We start from the raw sequence: 19979 nt of genomic DNA on the forward strand, positions 1-19979 counted from the left end.
TTTTTCAAGCGCAAAAGATATATAGCCTAGAAATCGGCCCTCATTTGAATCATGATGCATATTGTGCAGATAAACGAGGGCTATTCGAATTTTAGTTGCCTTAAACTTGTCAGACAGTACGACATAAGAGACATTTTATCCCGTCAAGGATCACAATTTTGTAGATACGTTATTTGTTCATTACTACGAATATCTAGTAGTAAGGGGACGGGACACTCAGGGTTGTTGAGAGGTAGATTTAGAAGCTCTGGTAGTAAGGGAAGGTCTCATTTTGACAATCTGATCTTCGTCGACTCCCATCTTCTTAGCAAGTCGACCTGCCTCGAAAAACCGCTTGACAGCTTCTTCCATATAACCCTTGCCTTGTTTAACTGTCATACCCTTGCCAATCTTCTCTGGGAAACTTGTCAATATGTTGTCCCCTTTTAACACTGCGGCCAGCGTCATTAGCTCTAGCTGGAACTCGCTCATTTCTCTGTTCTCGTCTGGTTCGCCTTGCCTTATCTTCACTGGGTCCGGTAGTTGCACTACATATCATCAACACGAGTGTGAGACTGTCTTACACTAATACAGATAGTTATGTACTTATTTTCCTAATTTGGATATGCATCTTTGATACTTCCTCTGTTCCATTGAATTGTTTATGTTTTTCCTAATACGTGAGAATATTTTTGGAAAATGTAAATAACTCAATGGAACAGAGGAAATTTGTTTTGATTTTTGAAGTTGCGGTAAGAAAAGGCTGAAAATTCTTGTTTAAGACGGGACATATCTTTTGAAGTCAGGACATATTAGTGATCATCCGAGAATATTTGGTTTATAAACTACTCCGTATATAGACAATGAATCTTAATGGACTTATAGAGTTACTGGTTACACTCCCTACGTCCCAATCATTTGTTTAGGAATAAAAAAGGTAAACAAATAACTGAGTCAGAAAGAGTATTTAATAGGCTAGTCTTACGAATAAGGTCGTCTTACGCAAAAACGCATTTATATGTTACAATGTAGATAATAGATGGACTTACTTGGACAATCAGTTCTGGGCTCAGTTCGGGTTTGTACGATGCCTTCAAAAGTGCCAGCCCATGCATCTCGTTTAGTTAGGAATGGGCTGCTTAAGTTGTAGAGTTTCTTCACCGTTGCCGGAATGGATGAGTGCTCATACTCGGATGTCGGTGTGGGTCCATTCGGTTTATGCACCACTGCAAACACAAATTATAGAATAAGATTGTTTTATTGCCCAGAATTCTCTGCTTTAAGGTCGGAAAATTTTACTTCGTAGAAAATTATGTAACAGGAAATAATAAAATCTCGTATAAATAAGAGATATACAAAATACGCCTAGACTTAAAGGTTTCCTATGTGACGAAGTTTTTTTTTTTTTTTTTTTTTTTTTTTTTTTTTTTTTAAGCACAATGGTTTCTAACCACAAACACAAATAAGTCGTTCAGAAAGGGGATCTGTCCCCTTTCCAACATAACCAAGGTCCTCCAATGTACGTGACGGGTTCACATGAGTTGTGAATTCATCTTTTGAGCAATTACCTCAAAAGTATTGCTCTTTATCTATAATAACTTCATCTTAAAGCCTTGTTATAAGGGAATAAGATGTAGACAACATAAAAAGCTCAATATCAGTGTCCTTTTCAATTTCTTGAAAGCATTACTAATAATATATAACCAATAAAAAGGTCACTTAATGGAGAAAAAAGAGCACAAGTCATTTCATATGTGGAAAATGATACGACATTACCAAATAGAAGTATCGAGTCTTAATATCATTCTCTCACATGTAATATACTGTATAAGGTTTATTAAAATGATGAACCTATATAACATGTGAAACAACGGTACCTAGACATAAACTCTACATAAAGACATGTGAGAGTATGATATCGAGACTTGATACTGCCCAATAACGCCGAAGGAGAGTGATAATGGGGCTAAGGGACACACATTGGATAACACGAGGGCCACAATTCTCAAACCAACATAACTCCAAAAACCCTAAGAAAAGGTTGTGTGAAATGAAGAAACTTGTGACACTACTTGATTATTGTCCTTCAATAATGAAATACAAAAAAAAGATCCGAAACTTATGGCCATCTTTTATCTTTGTGCATAAAAATCTTCTTCCAAGTTACAAGTGCTAATTAAAATCCTTTATCAAAAGTTCGGACAATTTGGTGTCGGTTATTTGATGATGATATGAAAATGTTAATTTCGGTCTCAATCTCTAAATATATCACAATTCACAATTTAATCTTGATTATAACGAAAGACACGAACCAAATTCAATGTCCTAACTCAAATTATTCTGACAAAAAAAAAATACTTTTATTAGACTCACGTAAGTACTCCCTTTGTCCCAGTAAATATTTTACATTTACTTTATTTTATAAGGGAGAAATCCGATTTTTTAATGCAAATAATAACAAACCTTTCATTTTAATAAACCTTGACCATATAGGACTAGATCTTGAAGTGTGACTTGAACATGAAATGATTGTGCCAACTTGAAATTGTTGTCTAATAATGATCAAATCCAACTTTGTCAATTTTTTATTTTATTTTGTGTCAACTCTTTTTGACTATTTTTCTACTTTATAGCCTCAAAATTCTTAAAGTCTTGAAATTCATGTGATTATCCACTATAAGATCAATTGCATGCTTACTTACCTACCAACTTTCCGTGAATAAAAAATGAGATAACGTCACCAGGTGATACAATTAATCATTGGAATAATATGAGTAATTAAGCAATCAAGTAGAATATTACCTGTACCCTTCTCAATCCAAGGCGAGACAGCAATAGTAGGGACTCGAACCCCCAACCTATCGAAATTAAACAAGAACGGTTCAGGTCCGACTATCCCATCCGGGCTAGGGATCCCAATTAACGGTGTAGGGACATGATCGTAAAATCCACCATGTTCGTCATAAGTAATCAATAAAAGGGTCTCATTCCATTGAGGACTAGCCCTTAAGGTCTCATAAACTTCCTTGATAAACAATTGTCCTTGATACACGTCGTGTGACGGGTGGTCGTCATTAGCCGGGTCTAATTTAGTATCCGTATAACGTTGTTCGATAACAGCGTAACCCGGAAGTTTGCCTTCCCTAGCATGCTTCTTGAAGAACATGCCGTACGGCAAGAACTTGGGAATGTACTTGAGTTTCCTTAGGTTCCGGTAGAATAATGTCGCCGGAATATTTTGGTAGTATATTCTAAATCCTATGTCGGAATCTTCGAGATTCTCGAATATTGTTCTTTGTGGGTAACCTATTACAATTCAAAATTATAAAACGGTAAGATTTATCATATTCAATACGAAGGTCTACGCATTTGATTAAAATATTTCTCATAAAAAATGTAAAAGGTAAATAAATGACCAAAGACAAAGCGAGTAACATCTTGACAACATTTATTTCCATATATACTCCACAATAATTTTGTTATAAATCTAATTTTATGAATTATTTATTAATAACAAATGTGAATACATTTGTATCTTTTTTTTTTTGGACAATGATGAACTGATATAAATAAAATAAAACGAGATTACAAAGTATTTGACTACATAAACTAGCTAAAATACAAACCGAGGGGCATCATAAACTAATTCATGGACTATACCTCCAGACGGCTCCAGTTGTACAAGTTGTACGGTTTAGAACTCGAACTATGTAATAAAGTATTCGAGTTTTATTTTAAAGATTATGAACTTAATTATATAGAATCTGAGCTCATCCATTTACACATTAAGATACAAACTTTGAATAAGTTCAGAAAAAATACACATAAGCTCACTTTATTATATCCTAGTTGTACAATGCTTACATAGAGCTCGATGTATAATCCTATTTGTGATCAGAAACCCTAAAACCACTTTGTATCCAACGACCATTTGAAATATTCATGGTCAATGTAAAACAAAGTAAAAAAAAAAAAAAAACTAATAGTAAGCAATTCAATTTGTGAAAAAAATAAGTATGAGGAAAATCTCCATATCATCCTTTCACATGCATTCTTTTAATTAATTTGACGAATTTCATATTCAGATATTTGAAAGGGTGATATCAAGACTCGCTAACTACGGATGATACCAACTCATTTTCGACATGAAAAATGTGAAAATCAAAATACATAAAATGAGATAGTAGCAGAAAATACCTTTAGCAAGCAATGCAGGAATATTACTAGTAGCACCACCCGAAGTACCCGAGTGAACAAACAACCGGTTCGGTTGAGTCGAAGACGGAACCGAAGCAAACCACCTGTCAAACACAGCAAATTCCTGAACCAAAGTCTGATAAACTGGTATCATATCTGGTCTGAACCCATTCATTACATGACGTGCCATCTCAATGCTCCCATTTACAGAATAAGCTTGTTGAGCAAACCCATTCATAGGAGCCGGTTCATCAGACCGGGTTTGGTTCGACCCAAATATCTGTTCCCTCATTGCTTGAAATGAATGACCCGGGTCTGGGTCAACCACATAATGTGACGTATCATTATAATTTATAATTTCTGAATTCGGATCGGATACGGATAAATGATTTGTCTCGGACCCGTCTACCCCGTTTATTTCCGGGTTTAATTTCTTCATCCAACCCAACATGTGATCAAATGACCGGTTCTCCATAACCAATACAACTATTGTTTTTATGGGACTACTATTAATTGTCGCTGCATGCGTTAAAAATATTAATATTTGTACGATGAAAAATATTGTAAATGAAAAATGAAATATATTTTTATTATTCTTCATAGTTGAAAACATAAATTTTGAGAAATTTTAAAAAATTTGTATGAATTTTTATGTCAATTTTCTAAAGACTGTGTTTTATGGTAGAGTAGGTTTTACTTTAAGGAGAAAAGTTTGTATATATGGATGATTTTGTTGAGAAATGAGGAGAAAGTTGAGTGATTGGAAAGATTTATGGGCAAATTTGGATTATATACGTTATATACCATATACATACTCGTTTATTATCGCTTGAGACGGTCATCAATACGGAGAAAATATGATCATTTTATGATATAAAGTAACATTTATAAATTTTTATTTATCAGATAAATGAAATAATGAATATTTTTTATCATAAAATAAACACATATTCATCATTACAAGCTTATAGCGCGTTACAAAAGAAAATTTGTGTATATAGAATCATACATGCATCTTGCTGTCGTTATAAATCTGTGATATATAGTTCCAAAAATGCATGATATGAGGATAAAGTTTGCATGTACTCCAAAACTATGATTTTTCGATCTTAATGCGTGAGAACGGTGGAATATTTTAAATGTTAAGGATTTTAGAGTTATTTCATTCTAATATTCCCTCCATTCAAGTCAATTGCTTTATTTTTTCCCATAAAATAAATTAAATGTAAACTATTCATTAGAATAAAGAGAATACTTTTTTTCATATTGAAGTACACTTTTTGATGAATAAAAAGGTTAATAACGAACAGTAGGTTTCATGAGAGATCGTCTCCCACTAATTTAGTGGGAGACATAATAGGGGAAAAAGAAAATCAGTGGGTTCATCACCCATCATATGAGAGGTCTCTCAATAACACTATCGAGAGATCATCTCTCCGAAGTTTTTGTGAATAACGAATACTCCCTCATAACCGTTTATTTCTTTCGCCTTTTATTTTTTAACTACTTTAATTAAAATTGGTTAAATTGAATTGAACTGATCTAAATTGAATTGATTGAATGAACCTGAACAGAATTGAACTTATAAGCAGTAACAAATAGAATTAAATTAAATTAAATTGAATTGAACTTAAGTGATTTGAACTAAACTGAACTGGATCGACCCGAACTAAACATAACTATTAAAAACTGAATTTAACTTCAAAAGATATGGGGCCAGTTCCAATAATTCAAAGCTGACTTTATGACTTCTATTGGCTATTTATATCCAACTCTTTCGAGGTGGTTTAAAAGCCGGTGACTTCAACTAGTTTTCTTACCTTAAAAAAATTTGGATTAAACTTAAATAAGTGTGAAAAACTGTGTTCCGTAGTTCTCAATTCTCATTTCAACTTGTTTACCACTTTCCCAAAAAGTTCAAGAATTCGTTGTTTTATTTAATTTATTACAACAGAATTAATTAAATTACAAATAGAAGAGGACAAAAAGAAAAATAAAGAAGTGGGGAGCTAATTTAGAGAAAGTGAAACGCAAAGTTACAATAATGCACAAGATTGGACAAAACCAAAGATAAAAAGGGAGACAAAAGTTGACAAGGGTGCGTGACTACGTGATAAGAGAATATTTATCTTGTTTGAAACTATGAGTAGTGTACTATCCGTCTATACATATAAACGGATACCATTTTTCCTCACAAAATACCCATTTGTCATAAAGTGGGAAGCATATGGGGGGTGCCCCACCTTGTCCCCCTACCCATTTTATTAGAGGTCTTTACCCGTCTGTTCGCCCCACTCGTCTATACCAAGACCTATTAAATGGTTAAATAAGAGATATTGTGATTATAAATTATGAATTTTCAATATTTGTAATGGTATTACGTTTTATTTGACAGTTGACACCAAAAAAAAGAAATTTCTTTTTATTGTGGAGTAAAGTTATCTTGTTTTCGACTTTTCTCTTATGAAGAACAAAGTATATATTTAAAACTTTTCAGAGTTTTCTCATGTTTTGTTTTAAATTGTATTGTCACTCTTTTATAAGAGAGTTTTCAGGGTAACTCATGAAGTAATCCTGACCACGTGAAAGAAAAATCGAGAGAAAAAGAAACATGGTCCGACACGACCTTCCGAACAGCTTAGTTTGAAGTGTTTAATACACGGTTTTCGGGATTACAGGGTCCCGGAACTAAAATGTTCAAAAATCGCACAGAGGGTTACTCATGTCAAATAAAGCAGTCACAAAAATTTTGAGGAGCAACAAAGAGCATTTGAAAGTGCTAGAATGCGATAAACCAGCATTGATTAAAATTCAGATAATCATGAAAAAACGGATTAATACGGTATTTGAGGCTCAAACTTAATAGGGTAACTCATGAAGTATTCCTGGACACGTGGAAGAAAAAACGGGAGAAAAAGAAAGATGGTCTGATACGATCTCCCGAACAGCTCAATTTGAAGTGTAAAATACACGGTTTTCGGTACTACAAGGACCCGGAGCAAAAATCTCCCAAAATCGCACAGTGGATTACTCATGCCAGATAAAGAGGCCATTCAAATTTTGAGGAGCAACAGGGAACATTTAAGGTGCCGGTATGCGATCAATTGACCTTGAGTGAAATTCCGATAATCATGAAAAAATGGATTAATACTTTGTATTTGGGGGCTCAAACTTAATAGGGTAACTCCTGAAATAATCCAGGACACATGGAAGAAAAACCGGGAAAAAAAGAAACATGGTCCGATACGACCTCCCGAACAGGTCAAATTTAAGTGTATACACTTCAATTTGAACCGTTCGGAAGGTCGTACCGGACCCTATTTCTTTTTCTCTCAGTTTTTCAATCACGCGTCCGAGGTCATTTAAGGAGTTAAGCTATTCAATTCAGCCTCAAATAACGAGCATTAAACAATCATTAATACATTTTTCACGATTATCCGAGTTTCGACGAATGCTGGTTTATGGCATACCGGCACAACCAAATTTCTTCCGTTGCTACTCCAATTTTGCGTGGCCGCTTTATTTGACCCGAGGAACGTTCTATGTGATTTCCAGATAATTTTGTTCCGGGACCCTGTAATCCCGAAAAACCGTGTATCAATTTCAGCCGTTCGCGAGGTCGTAACGGACCCAGTTTATTTTTCTCCCGGTTTTTCAATCACGCGTCCGAGTTCATTTCAGGAGTTAACCTATTCGATTCAGCCTCAAATAACGAGCATTAAACAAGCATTAATCCATTTTCACGATTATCCGAGGTTTGACGAATGCTGTTTTATGGCATACCGGCACAACCAAATGTCTTCCGTTGCTACTCAAATTTTCCGAGGCCACTTTATCTGACCTGAGGAACTTTCTATGTGATTTACGGAGAATTTTGTTCCAGGACCTTGGAATCCCGAAAAACCGTGTATTATACACTTCAATTTCAGCCGTTCGGAAAGTCGTACCGGACCCTGTTTCTTTTTCTCCCTGTTTTTCAATCACGCGTCCGAGCTCATTTTAGGAATCAACCTGTTCGATTTCAGGAATCAACCTGTTCGATTTCAGCCTCAAATAACGAGCTTTATCACATTTTTCACGATAATCCGAGTTTCGGCGAATGCTGGTTTGTGGCACACCGACACCCCCAAATGTCTTCCGTTGGTGCTCAAACTTTGCGTGGCCGCTTTATCTGACCCGAGCAACCTTCTATGTGATTTCCGGAGAATTTTGTTCCGGGAGCCCGGAATCCCTAAAAATCGTGTATTATACACTTCAATTTCAGCCGTTCGGAAGGTCGTACCGGAACCTGTTTCTTTTTCTTCCTGTTTTCAATCATGCGTCCGAGCTCATTTTAGGAATCAACCTGTTCGATTTCAGGAATCAACCTGTTCGATTTCAGCCTCAAATAACGAGCTTTATCACATTTTTCACGATAATCCGAGTTTCGGCGAATGCTGGTTTGTGGCACATCGGCACCCCCAAATGTCTTCCGTTGGTGCTCAAACTTTGCGTGGCCGCTTTATCTGACCCGAGGAACTTTCTATGTGATTTCCGGAGAATTTTGTTCTGAGACCCCGGAATCCCGAAAAATCGTGTATTATACACTTCAATTTCAGCCGTTCGGAAGGTCGTACCGGACCCATTTTTTTTATCCCTGTTTTTCAATCACGGGTCCGAGCTCATTTCAGGAATTAACATGTTCGATTTCAGGAATCAACCTGTTCGATTTCAGCCCAAATAACGAGGTTTAACACAATTTTCACGATAATCCGAGTTTCGGCGAATGCTGGTTTGTGGCACACCGGCACCCCCAAATGTCTTCCGTTGGTGTTCAAACTTTGCGTGACCGCTTTATCTCACTCGAATAACTTACTATGTGATTTCCGGAGAATATTGTTCCGGGACCCCGGAATCCTACAAAACCGTGTATTATACACTTCAATTTCAGCCATTCGGAAGGTCGTACCGAACCCTGTTTCTTTTTCTACCTGTTTTTCAATCACACGTCCGAGCTCATTTTAGGAATCAACCTGTTCGATTTCAGGAATCAACCTGTTCGATTTCAGTCTCAAATAACGAGCTTTAACACATTTTTCACGATAATTCGAGTTTCGGCGAATGCTGGTTTGTGGTACACCGGCACCCCAAATGTCTTCCGTTTGTGCTCAAACTTTCCGTGGCCGCTTTATCTGACCAGACGAACTTACTATGTGATTTCCGGAGAATTTTGTTCCGGGACCCCGGAATCCCGAAAAACCGTGTATTATACACTTGATTTTGTAGTTCGGAAGGTCGTCAGGACCTGTTTCTTTTTCACCCTATTTTTCAATCACGCATCCGTGCTCATTTCAGGAATCAACCTGTTCGATTTCAGGAATTAACCTATTCGATTTCAGCCTCAAAAAACGAGCTTTAACACATTTTTCACGATAATCCGAGTTTCGGCGAATGCTGGTATGTGGCACACCGGCACCCCCAATTGTCTTCCGTTGGTGCTCAAACTTTGCGTGGCCGCTTCATCTGACCCGATGAACTTTCTATGCGATTTCCGGAGAATTTTGTTCCGGGACCCCGGAATCCTGAAAAACCGTGTATTATTATATACACTTCAATTTCAGCCGTTCGGAAGGTCGTACCGGACCCTGTTTCTTTTTCTCCCTATTTTTCAATCACGCGTACGAGCTCATTTCAGGAATCAACCTGTTCGATTTCAGGAATCAGCCTGTTCGATTTCAGCCTCAAATAACGAGCTTTAATACATTTTTCACGATAATCCGAGTTTCGGCAAATGCTGGTTTGTGGCACACCGGCACCCCCAAATGTCTTCCGTTGGTGCTCAAACTTCGCGTGGCCGCTTTATCTGACCCGATGACCTTTCTATGGGATTTCCGGGTAATTTTGTTCCGGGACCCCGGAATCCCGAACAACCGTGTATTATACACTTCAATTTCAGCCGTTCGGAAGGTCGTACCGGACCCTGTTTCATTTTCTCCATGTTTTTCAATTACGCGTCCGAGCTCATTTGTGGAATCAACCTTTTTGATTTCTGGAATCAATCTGTTCGATTTCAGCCTCAAATAACGAGCTTTATCACATTTTTCACGATAATCCGAGTTTCGGCGAATGCTGGTTTGTGGCACACCGGCACCACCAAATGTCTTCCGTTGGTGCTCAAACTTTGCGTGGCCGCTTTATCTGACCCGAAGAACTTTCTATGTGATTTCCGGAGAATTTTGTTCCGGGCCCCCAGAATCCCGAAAAACCGTGTATTATACACTTCAATTTCAGCCGTTCGGAAGGTCGTACCTGACCCTATTTTTTTATCCCTATTTTTCAATCACGGGTCCGAGCTCATTTCAGGAATCAACATGTTCGATTTCAGGAATCAACCTGTTCGATTTCAGCCCAAATAACGAGGTTTAACACATTTTTCACGATAATCCGAGTTTCGGCGAATGCTGGTTTGTGGCACACCGGCACCCCCAAATGTCTTCCGTTGGTGTTCAAACTTTGGGTGACCGCTTTATCTGACTCAAAAAACTTACTATGTGATTTGCGGAGAATTTTGTTCCGGGACCCCGGAATCCCGAAAAACCGTGTATTATACACTTCAATTTCAGCCGTTCGGAAGGTCGTACGGGACCCTATTTCTTTTTCTCCCTGTTTTTCAATCACGCGTCCGAGCTCATTTTAGGAATCAACCTGTTCGATTTCAGGAATCAACCTGTTCGATTTCAGCCTCAAATAACGAGCTTTATCACATTTTTCACGATAATCCGAGTTTCGGCGACTGCTGGTTTGTGGCACACCGACACCCCCAAATGTCTTCCGTTGGTACTCAAACTTTGCGTGGCCGCTTTATCTGACCCGAGCAACCTTCTATGTGATTTCCGGAGAATTTTGTTCCGGGACCCCGGAATCCCTAAAAATCGTGTATTATACACTTCAATTTCAGCCGTTCGGAAGGTCGTACCGGAACCTGTTTCTTTTTCTCCCTGTTTTTCAATCATGCCTCCGAGCTCATTTTAGGAATCAACCTGTTCGATTTCAGGAATCAACCTGTTTGATTTCATCCTCAAATAACGAGCTTTATCACATTTTTCACGATAATCCGAGTTTCGGCGAATGCTGGTTTGTGGCACACCGGCACCACCAAATGTCTTCCGTTGGTGCTCAAACTTTGCGTGGCCGCTTTATCTGACCCGAAGAACTTTCTATGTGATTTCCGGGGAATTTTGTTCCGGGCCCCCAGAATCCCGAAAAATCGTGTATTATACACTTCAATTTCAGCCGTTCGGAAGGTCGTACCTGACCCTATTTTTTTATCCCTATTTTTCAATCACGGGTCCGAGCTCATTTCAGGAATCAACATGTTCGATTTCAGGAATCAACCTGTTCGATTTCAGCCCAAATAACGAGGTTTAACACATTTTTCACGATAATCCGAGTTTCGGTGAATGCTGGTTTGTGGCACACCGGCACCCCCAAATGTCTTCCGTTGGTGTTCAAACTTTGGGTGACCGCTTTATCTGACTCAAAAAACTTACTATGTGATTTGCGGAGAATTTTGTTCCGGGACCCCGGAATCCCGAAAAACCGTGTATTATACACTTCAATTTCAGCCGTTCGGAAGGTCGTACGGGACCCTATTTCATTTTCTCCCTGTTTTTCAATCACGCGTCCGAGCTCATTTTAGGAATCAACCTGTTCGATTTCAGGAATCAACCTGTTCGATTTCAGCCTCAAATAACGAGTTTTAACACATTTTTCACGATAATCCGAGTTTCGGCGAATGTTGGTTTGTGGCACATCGGCACTCCCAAATGTCTTTCGTTGGTGCTCAAACTTTGTGTGGCCGCTTTATCTGACCCGGGGAACTTTCTATGTGATTTCCGGAGATTTTTGTCCCGAGACCCCGGAATCCCGAAAAACCGTGTATTATACACTTCAATTTCAGCCGTTCGGAAATTCGTACCGGACCCTGTTTCTTTTTCTCCCTGGTTTTCAATCACGCGTCCGAGCTCATTTCAAGAATCAACATGTCCGATTTCAGAAATCAACCTATTCGATTTTAGCCTCAAATAACGAGCTTTAAGACATTTTTCACGATAATACGAGTTTCGGCGAATACAGGTTTGTGGCACATCGGCACCCCCAAATGTCTTCCGTTGGTGCTCAACCTTTGTGTGGCCGCTTCATCTAACCCGAGGAACTTTCTATGTGATTTCCGGAGAATTTTGTTCTGAGACCCCGGAATTCCGAAAAACCGTGTATTATATACACTTCAATTTCAGCAGTTCGAAAGGTCGTACCAGACTCTGTTTCTTTTTCTCTCTGTTTTTCAATCACGCGTCCGAGCTCATTTCAAGAATCAACTTGTTCGATTTCAGGAATCAACCTGTTCAATTTAAGCCTCAAATAACGAGATTTAACACATTTTTCACGATAATCCGAGTTTCGGCGAATGCTGGTTTGTGGCACACCGGCACCCCAAATGTCTTCCGTTTGTGCTCAAACTTTCCGTGGCCGCTTTATCTGACCCGACGAACTTACTATGTGATTTCCGGAGAATTTTGTTCCGGGACCCCGGAATCCCGAAAAACCGTGTATTATACACTTCAATTTCACCGTTCGGAAGGTAAACTGGGACCTGTTTCTTTTTCACCCTATTTTTCAATCACGCATCCGTGCTCATTTCAGGAATCAACCTGTTCGATTTCAGGAATCAACCTATTCGATTTCAGCCTCAAAAAACGAGCTTTAACACATTTTTCACGATAATCCGAGTTTCGGCGAATGCTGGTATGTGGCACACCGGCACCCCCAATTGTCTTCCGTTGGTGCTCAAACTTTGCGTGGCCGCTTCATCTGACCCGATGAACTTTCTATGCGATTTCCGGAGAATTTTGTTCCGGGACCCCGGAATCCTGAAAAACCGTGTATTATATACACTTCAATTTCAGCCGTTCGGAAGGTCGTACCGGACCCTGTTTCTTTTTCTCCCTATTTTTCAATCACGCGTACGAGCTCATTTCAGGAATCAACCTGTTCGATTTCAGGAATCAGCCTGTTCGATTTCAGCAATAACGAGCTTTAATACATTTTTCACGATAATCCGAGTTTCGGCAAATGCTGGTTTGTGGCACACCGGCACCCCCAAATGTCTTCCGTTGGTGTTCAAACTTTGGGTGGCCGCTTTATCTGACTCAAAGAACTTACTATGTGATTTGCGGAGAATTTTGTTCCGGGACCCCGGAATCCCGAAAAACCGTGTATTATACACTTCAATTTCAGTTTTCGGAAGGTCGTACGAGACCTGTTTCTTTTTCTCCATGTTTTTCAATCACGCGTCCGAGCTCATTTTAGGAATCAACCTGTTCGATTTCAGGAATCAACCTGTTCGATTTCAGCCTCAAATAACGAGCTTTATCACATTTTTCACGATAATCCGAGTTTCGGCGAATGCTGGTTTGTGGCACACCGACACCCCCAAATGTCTTCCGTTGGTGCTCAAACTTTGCGTGGCCGCTTTATCTGACCCGAGCAACTTTCTATGTGATTTCCGGAGAAGTTTGGGACCCCGGAATCCCTAAAAATCGTGTGTTCGGAACCTGTTTCTTTTTCTCCCTGTTTTTTAATCATGCGTCCGAGCTCATTTTAGGAATCAACCTGTTCGATTTCAGGAATCAACCTGTTCGATTTCATCCTCAAATAACGAGCTTTATCACATTTTTCACGATAATCCGAGTTTCGAATCTTTGGTTTGTGGCACATCGGCACCCCCAAATGTCTTCCGTTGGTGCTCAAACTTCGCGTGGCCGCTTTATCTGACCCGAGGAACTTTCTATGTGATTTCCGGAGAATTTTGTTCTGGGACCCCGGAATCCCGAAAAATCGTGTATTATACACTTCAATTTCAGCCGTTCGGAAGGTCGTACCGGAATCTGTTTCTTTTTCTCCCTGTTTTTCAATCATGCGTCCGAGCTCATTTTAGGAATCAACCTGTTCGATTTCAGGAATCAACCTGTTCGATTTCATCCTCAAATAACGAGCTTTATCACATTTTTCACGATAATCCGAGTTTCGGCGAATGCTGGTTTGTGGCACACCGGCACCCCCAAATGTCTTCCGTTGGTACTCAAACTTTGCGTGGCCGCTTTATCTGACCCGAGCAACCTTCTATGTGATTTCCGGAGAATTTTGTTCCGGGACCCCGGAATCCCTAAAAATCGTGTATTATACACTTCAATTTCAGCCGTTCGGAAGGTCGTACCGGAACCTGTTTCTTTTTCTCCCTGTTTTTCAATCATGCGTCCGAGCTCATTTTAGGAATCAACCTGTTCGATTTCAGGAATCAACCTGTTTGATTTCATCCTCAAATAACGAGCTTTATCACATTTTTCACGATAATCCGAGTTTCGGCGAATGCTGGTTTGTGGCACACCGGCACCCCCAAATGTCTTCCGTTGGTGCTCAAACTTTGCGTTGCCGCTTTATTTGACCCGAGAAACTTTCTATGTGATTTTCGGAAAATTTTGTTCCGGGACCCCGGAATCCCGAAAAATCGTGTATTATACACTTCAATTTCAGCCGTTCGGAAGGTCGTACCGGACCCTGTTTCTTTTTCTCTTTGTTTTTCAATCACGCGCCCGAACTCATTTCAGGAATAAAGCTGTTCGATTTCAGGAATCAACCTGTTCGATTTCAGCCTCAAATAACGAGTTTTAACACATTTTTCACGATAATCCGAGTTTCGGCGAATGTTGGTTTGTGGCACATCGGCACTCCCAAATGTCTTTCGTTGGTGCTCAAACTTTGCGTGGCCGCTTTATCTGACCCGGGGAACTTTTATGTGATTTCCGGAGAATTTTGTCCCGAGACCCCGGAATCCCGAAAAACCGTGTATTATACACTTCAATTTCAGCCGTTCGGAAATTCGTACCGGACCCTGTTTCTTTTTCTCCCTGGTTTTCAATCACGCGTCCGAGCTCATTTCAAGAATCAACATGTCCGATTTCAGAAATAAACCTATTCGATTTTAGCCTCAAATAACGAGCTTTAAGACATTTTTCACGATATTCCGAGTTTCGGCGAATACAGGTTTGTGGCACATCGGCACCCCCAAATGTCTTCCGTTGGTGCTCAACCTTTGTGTGGCCGCTTTATCTAACCCGAGGAACTTTCTATGTGATTTCCGGAGAATTTTGTTCTGAGATCCCGGAATTCCGAAAAACCGTGTATTATATACACTTCAATTTCAGCCGTTCGAAAGGTCGTACCAGACTCTGTTTCTTTTTCTCTCTGTTTTTCAATCACGCGTCCGAGCTCATTTCAAGAATCAACTTGTTCGATTTCAGGAATCAACCTGTTCGATTTCAGCCTCAAATAACGAGCTTTAACACATTTTTCACGATAATCCGAGTTTCGGCGAATGCTGGTTTGTGGCACACCGGCACCCCAAATGTCTTCCGTTTGTGCTCAAACTTTCCGTGGCCGCTTTATCTGACCCGACGAACTTACTATGTGATTTCCGGAGAATTTTGTTCCGGGACCCCGGAATCCCGAAAAACCGTGTATTATACACTTCAATTTCAGCCGTTCGGAAGGTCGTACCGGACCCTGTTTCTTTTTCACCCTATTTTTCAATCACGCATCCGTGCTCATTTCAGGAATCAACCTGTTCGATTTCAGGAATCAACCTATTCGATTTCAGCCTCAAAAAACGAGCTTTAACACATTTTTCACGATAATCCGAGTTTCGGCGAATGCTGGTATGTGGCACACCGGCACCCCCAATTGTCTTCCGTTGGTGCTCAAACTTTGCGTGGCCGCTTCATCTGACCCGATGAACTTTCTATGCGATTTCCGGAGAATTTTGTTCCGGGACCCCGGAATCCTGAAAAACCGTGTATTATTATATACACTTCAATTTCAGCCGTTCGGAAGGTCGTACCGGACCCTGTTTCTTTTTCTCCCTATTTTTCAATCACGCGTACGAGCTCATTTCAGGAATCAACCTGTTCGATTTCAGGAATCAGCCTGTTCGATTTCAGCAATAACGAGCTTTAATACATTTTTCACGATAATCCGAGTTTCGGCAAATGCTGGTTTGTGGCACACCGGCACCCCCAAATGTCTTCCGTTGGTGTTCAAACTTTGGGTGGCCGCTTTATCTGACTCAAAGAACTTACTATGTGATTTGCGGAGAATTTTGTTCCGGGACCCCGGAATCCCGAAAAACCGTGTATTATACACTTCAATTTCAGCCGTTCGGAAGGTCGTACGAGACCCTGTTTCTTTTTCTCCATGTTTTTCAATCACGCGTCCGAGCTCATTTTAGGAATCAACCTGTTCGATTTCAGAAATCAACCTGTTCGATTTCAGCCTCAAATAACGAGCTTTATCACATTTTTCACGATAATCCGAGTTTCGGCGAATGCTGGTTTGTGGCACACCGACACCCCCAAATGTCTTCCGTTGGTGCTCAAACTTTGCGTGGCCGCTTTATATGACCCGAGCAACCTTCTATGTGATTTCCGGAGAATTTTGTTCCGGGACCCCGGAATCCCTAAAAGTCGTGTATTATACACTTCAATTTCATTTGTTCGGAAGGTAAATCGGAACCGTTTCTTTTTCTCCTGTTTTTCAATCATGCGTCCGAGCTCATTTTAGGAATCAACCTGTTCGATTTCAGGAATCAACCTGTTCGATTTCATCCTCAAATAACGAGCTTTATCACATTTTTCACGATAATCCGAGTTTCGGCGAATGCTGGTTTGTGGCACATCGGCACCCCCAAATGTCTTCCGTTGGTGCTCAAACTTTGCGTGGCCGCTTTATCTGACCCGAGGAACTTTCTATGTGATTTCCGGAGAATTCTGTTCTGGGACCCCGGAATCCCGAAAAATCGTGTATTATACACTTCAATTTCAGCCGTTCGGAAGGTCGTACCGGACCCATTTTTTTTATCCCTGTTTTTCAATCACGGGTCCGAGCTCATTTCAGGAATCAACATGTTCGATTTCAGGAATCAACCTGTTCGATTTCAGCCCAAATAACGAGGTTTAACACAATTTTCACGATAATCCGAGTTTCGGCGAATGCTGGTTTGTGGCACACCGGCACCCCCAAATGTCTTCCGTTTGTGTTCAAACTTTGCGTGACCGCTTTATCTCACTCGAAGAACTTACTATGTGATTTCCGGAGAATTTTGTTCCGGGACCCCGGAATCCTGAAAAACCGTGTATTAAACACTTCAATTTCAGCCGTTCGAAAGGTCGTACCGGACCCTGTTTCTTTTTCTCCCTGTTTTTCAATCACGCGTCCGAGCTCATTTTAGGAATCAACCTGTTCGATTTCAGAAATCAACCTGTTCGATTTCAGAAATCAACCTGTTCGATTTCAGCCTCAAATAACGAGCTTTATCACATTTTTCACGATAATCCGAGTTTCGACGAATGCTGGTTTGTGGCACACCGACACCCCCAAATGTCTTCCTTTGGTGCTCAAACTTTGCGTGGCCACTTTATCCTACCCGAGCACCCTTCTATGTGATTTCCGGAGAATTTTGTTCCAGGACCCCAGAATCCCTAAAAATCGTGTATTACACTTCAATTTCAGCCGTTCGGAAGGTCGTACCGTACCCTGTTTTTTTTTTCTCCCTGTTTTTCAATCACGGGTCCGAGCTCATTTCAGGAATCAACATGTTCATTTTCAGAAATCAACCTGTTCGATTTCAGCCTCAAATAACGAGGTTTAAAAAATTTTTCACGATAATCCGAGTTTCGGCGAATGCTGGTTTGCGGCACACCGGCACCCCCAAATGTCTTCCGTTGGTGTTCAAACTTTGCGTGACCGCTTTATCTGACCCGGGGAACTTACTATGTGATTTCCGCAGAATTTTGTTACGGGACCCCGGAATCCCGAAAAACCGTGTACTATACACTTCAATTTCAGCCGTTCGGAAGGTCGTACCGGACCCTGTTTCTTTTTCTCCCTGTTTTTCAATCACGCGTCCGAGCTCATTTTAGGAATCAACCTGTTCGATTTCAGGAATCAACCTGTTCGATTTCAGCCTCAAATAACGAGCTTTATCACATTTTTCACGATAATCCGAGTTTCGGTGAATGTTGGTTTGTGGCACACCGGCACCCCAAATGTCTTTCGTTGGTGCTCAAACTTTGCGTGGCCGCTTTATCTGACCTGAGGAACTTTCTTTTTGATTTCGAAAATTTTCTTAGGGACACTGGAATCCGAAAAACCGTGTATTATACACTTCAATTTCAGCCGTTTGGAAGGTAAATGCAGGACCCTTTTTCTTTTTCTCCTGTTTTTCAATCAAGCGTCCGAGCTCATTTCAGGAATCAACCTGTTCAATTACAGGAATCAACCTGTTCGATTTCAGCCTCAAATAACGAGCTTTAACACATTTTTCACGATAATCCGAGTTTCGGCGAATGCTGATATGTGGCACACTGCCACCCCCAAATGTCCTCCGTTGTTGCTCCAACTTTGCGTGGCCGCTTTATCTGACCCGAGAAACTTTCTATGTAATTTCCGGAGAATTTTATTCCGGGACCCCGGAATCCCGAAAAACCGTGTATTTATACACTTCAATTTCAGCCGTTCGGAAGGTCGTACCGGACCCTGTTTCTTTTTCTCCCAGTTTTTCAATCACGCGTCCGAGCTCATTTCAGGAATCAACCTGTTCGATTTCAGGAATCAGCCTGTTCGACTTCTGACCCAAATAACGAGCTTAAACACATTTTTCACGATAATCCGAGTTTCGGCGAATGCTGGTTTGTGGCACACCAGCACCCCCAAATGTCTTCCGTTGGTGCTCAAACTTTGCGTGGCCGCTTTATCTGACCCGAGGAACTTTCTATGTGATTTCCGGAGAATTTTGTTCCGGGACCTCGGAATCCCGAAAAATCGTGTATTCTACACTTTAATTTCAGCCGTTCGGAAGGTTGTACCGGACCCTGTTTCTTTTTCTCCCTGTTTTTCAATCACGCGTCCGAGCTCATTTCAGGAATCAACCTGTTCGATTTCAGGAATCAACCTGTTCGATTTCAGTCTCAAATAACGAGCTTTAACACATTTTTCACGATAATCCGAGTTTCGGCGAATGCTGGTTTGTGGCACACCGGCACCCCCAAATGTCATCCGTTGGTGTTCAAACTTTGTGTGACCGCTTTATCTGACCCGAGGAACTTTCTATGTGGTTTCCGGAGAATTTTGTTCCGGGACCCCGGAATCCCGAAAAACCGTGTATTATACACTTCAATTTCAGCCGTTCGGAAGGTCGTACCGGACCCTGTTTCATTTTCTCCCTGTTTTCAATCACGCGTCCGAGCTCATTTTAGGAATCAACCTGTTCGATTTCAGAAATCGACCTGTTCGATTTCAGCCTCAAATAACGAGCTTTATCACATTTTTCACGATAATCCGAGTTTCAGCGAATGCTAGTTTGTGGCACACCGGCACCCCCAAATGTCTTCCGTTGGTGCTCAAACTTTGCGTGGCCGCTTTATCTGACCCGAAGAACTTTCTTTGTGATTTCCGGAGAATTTTGTTCCGGGACCCCAGAATCCCGAAAAACCGTGTATTATACACTTCAATTTCAGCCGTTCGGAAGGTCGTACCGGACCCTGTTTTTTTTCTCCCTGTTTTTCAATCACGGGTCCGAGCTCATTTCAGGAATCAACCTGTTCGATTTCAGTCTCAAATAACGAGCTTTAACACATTTTTCACGATAATCCGAGTTTCGGCGAATGCTGGTTTGTGGCACACCGGCATCCCCAAATGTCTTCCGTTGGTGT

At 40.6% G+C, this 19979-nt stretch overlaps 1 protein-coding gene across 2 annotated transcripts; it reads right to left on the bottom strand.

Annotated features, from left to right (window-relative positions):
• Positions 1 to 20: 20 nt before the first annotated feature.
• Positions 21 to 5189, bottom strand: LOC141619309 (non-specific phospholipase C2). Of its 2 annotated transcripts, XM_074436336.1 has the most exons (4): positions 4177 to 5189; positions 2782 to 3285; positions 1029 to 1205; positions 21 to 527 (listed from the first exon to the last, which is right to left on the bottom strand). In XM_074436336.1, the coding sequence occupies exons 1-4, from the start codon at positions 4787 to 4789 to the stop codon at positions 217 to 219; spliced, it is 1605 nt and encodes a 534-aa protein (XP_074292437.1). In that variant the 5' UTR covers positions 4790 to 5189; the 3' UTR covers positions 21 to 216. The 2 variants fall into 2 exon arrangements, with proteins under 2 accessions (XP_074292437.1, XP_074292438.1); XM_074436337.1 differs by lacking the exon at positions 1029 to 1205 and having other exon boundaries at positions 4177 to 4948.
• Between the last annotated feature and the right edge of the window lie 14790 nt (positions 5190 to 19979).

Source organism: Silene latifolia, chromosome X, assembly GCF_048544455.1.
Source record: "Silene latifolia isolate original U9 population chromosome X, ASM4854445v1, whole genome shotgun sequence".
NCBI lineage: Eukaryota > Viridiplantae > Streptophyta > Magnoliopsida > Caryophyllales > Caryophyllaceae > Silene > Silene latifolia.

Coding starts and splice junctions, on each gene's coding strand:
- LOC141619309 (XM_074436336.1), bottom strand. CDS start 4,789: ATGTTTTCAACTATGAAGAATAATAAAAATATATTTCATTTTTCATTT. Junction 3,286..4,176: donor TCCTGCATTGCTTGCTAAAG/GTATTTTCTGCT, acceptor GAATTGTAATAG/GTTACCCACAAAGAACAATA. Junction 528..1,028: donor GCCCAGAACTGATTGTCCAA/GTAAGTCCATCT, acceptor GATGATATGTAG/TGCAACTACCGGACCCAGTG.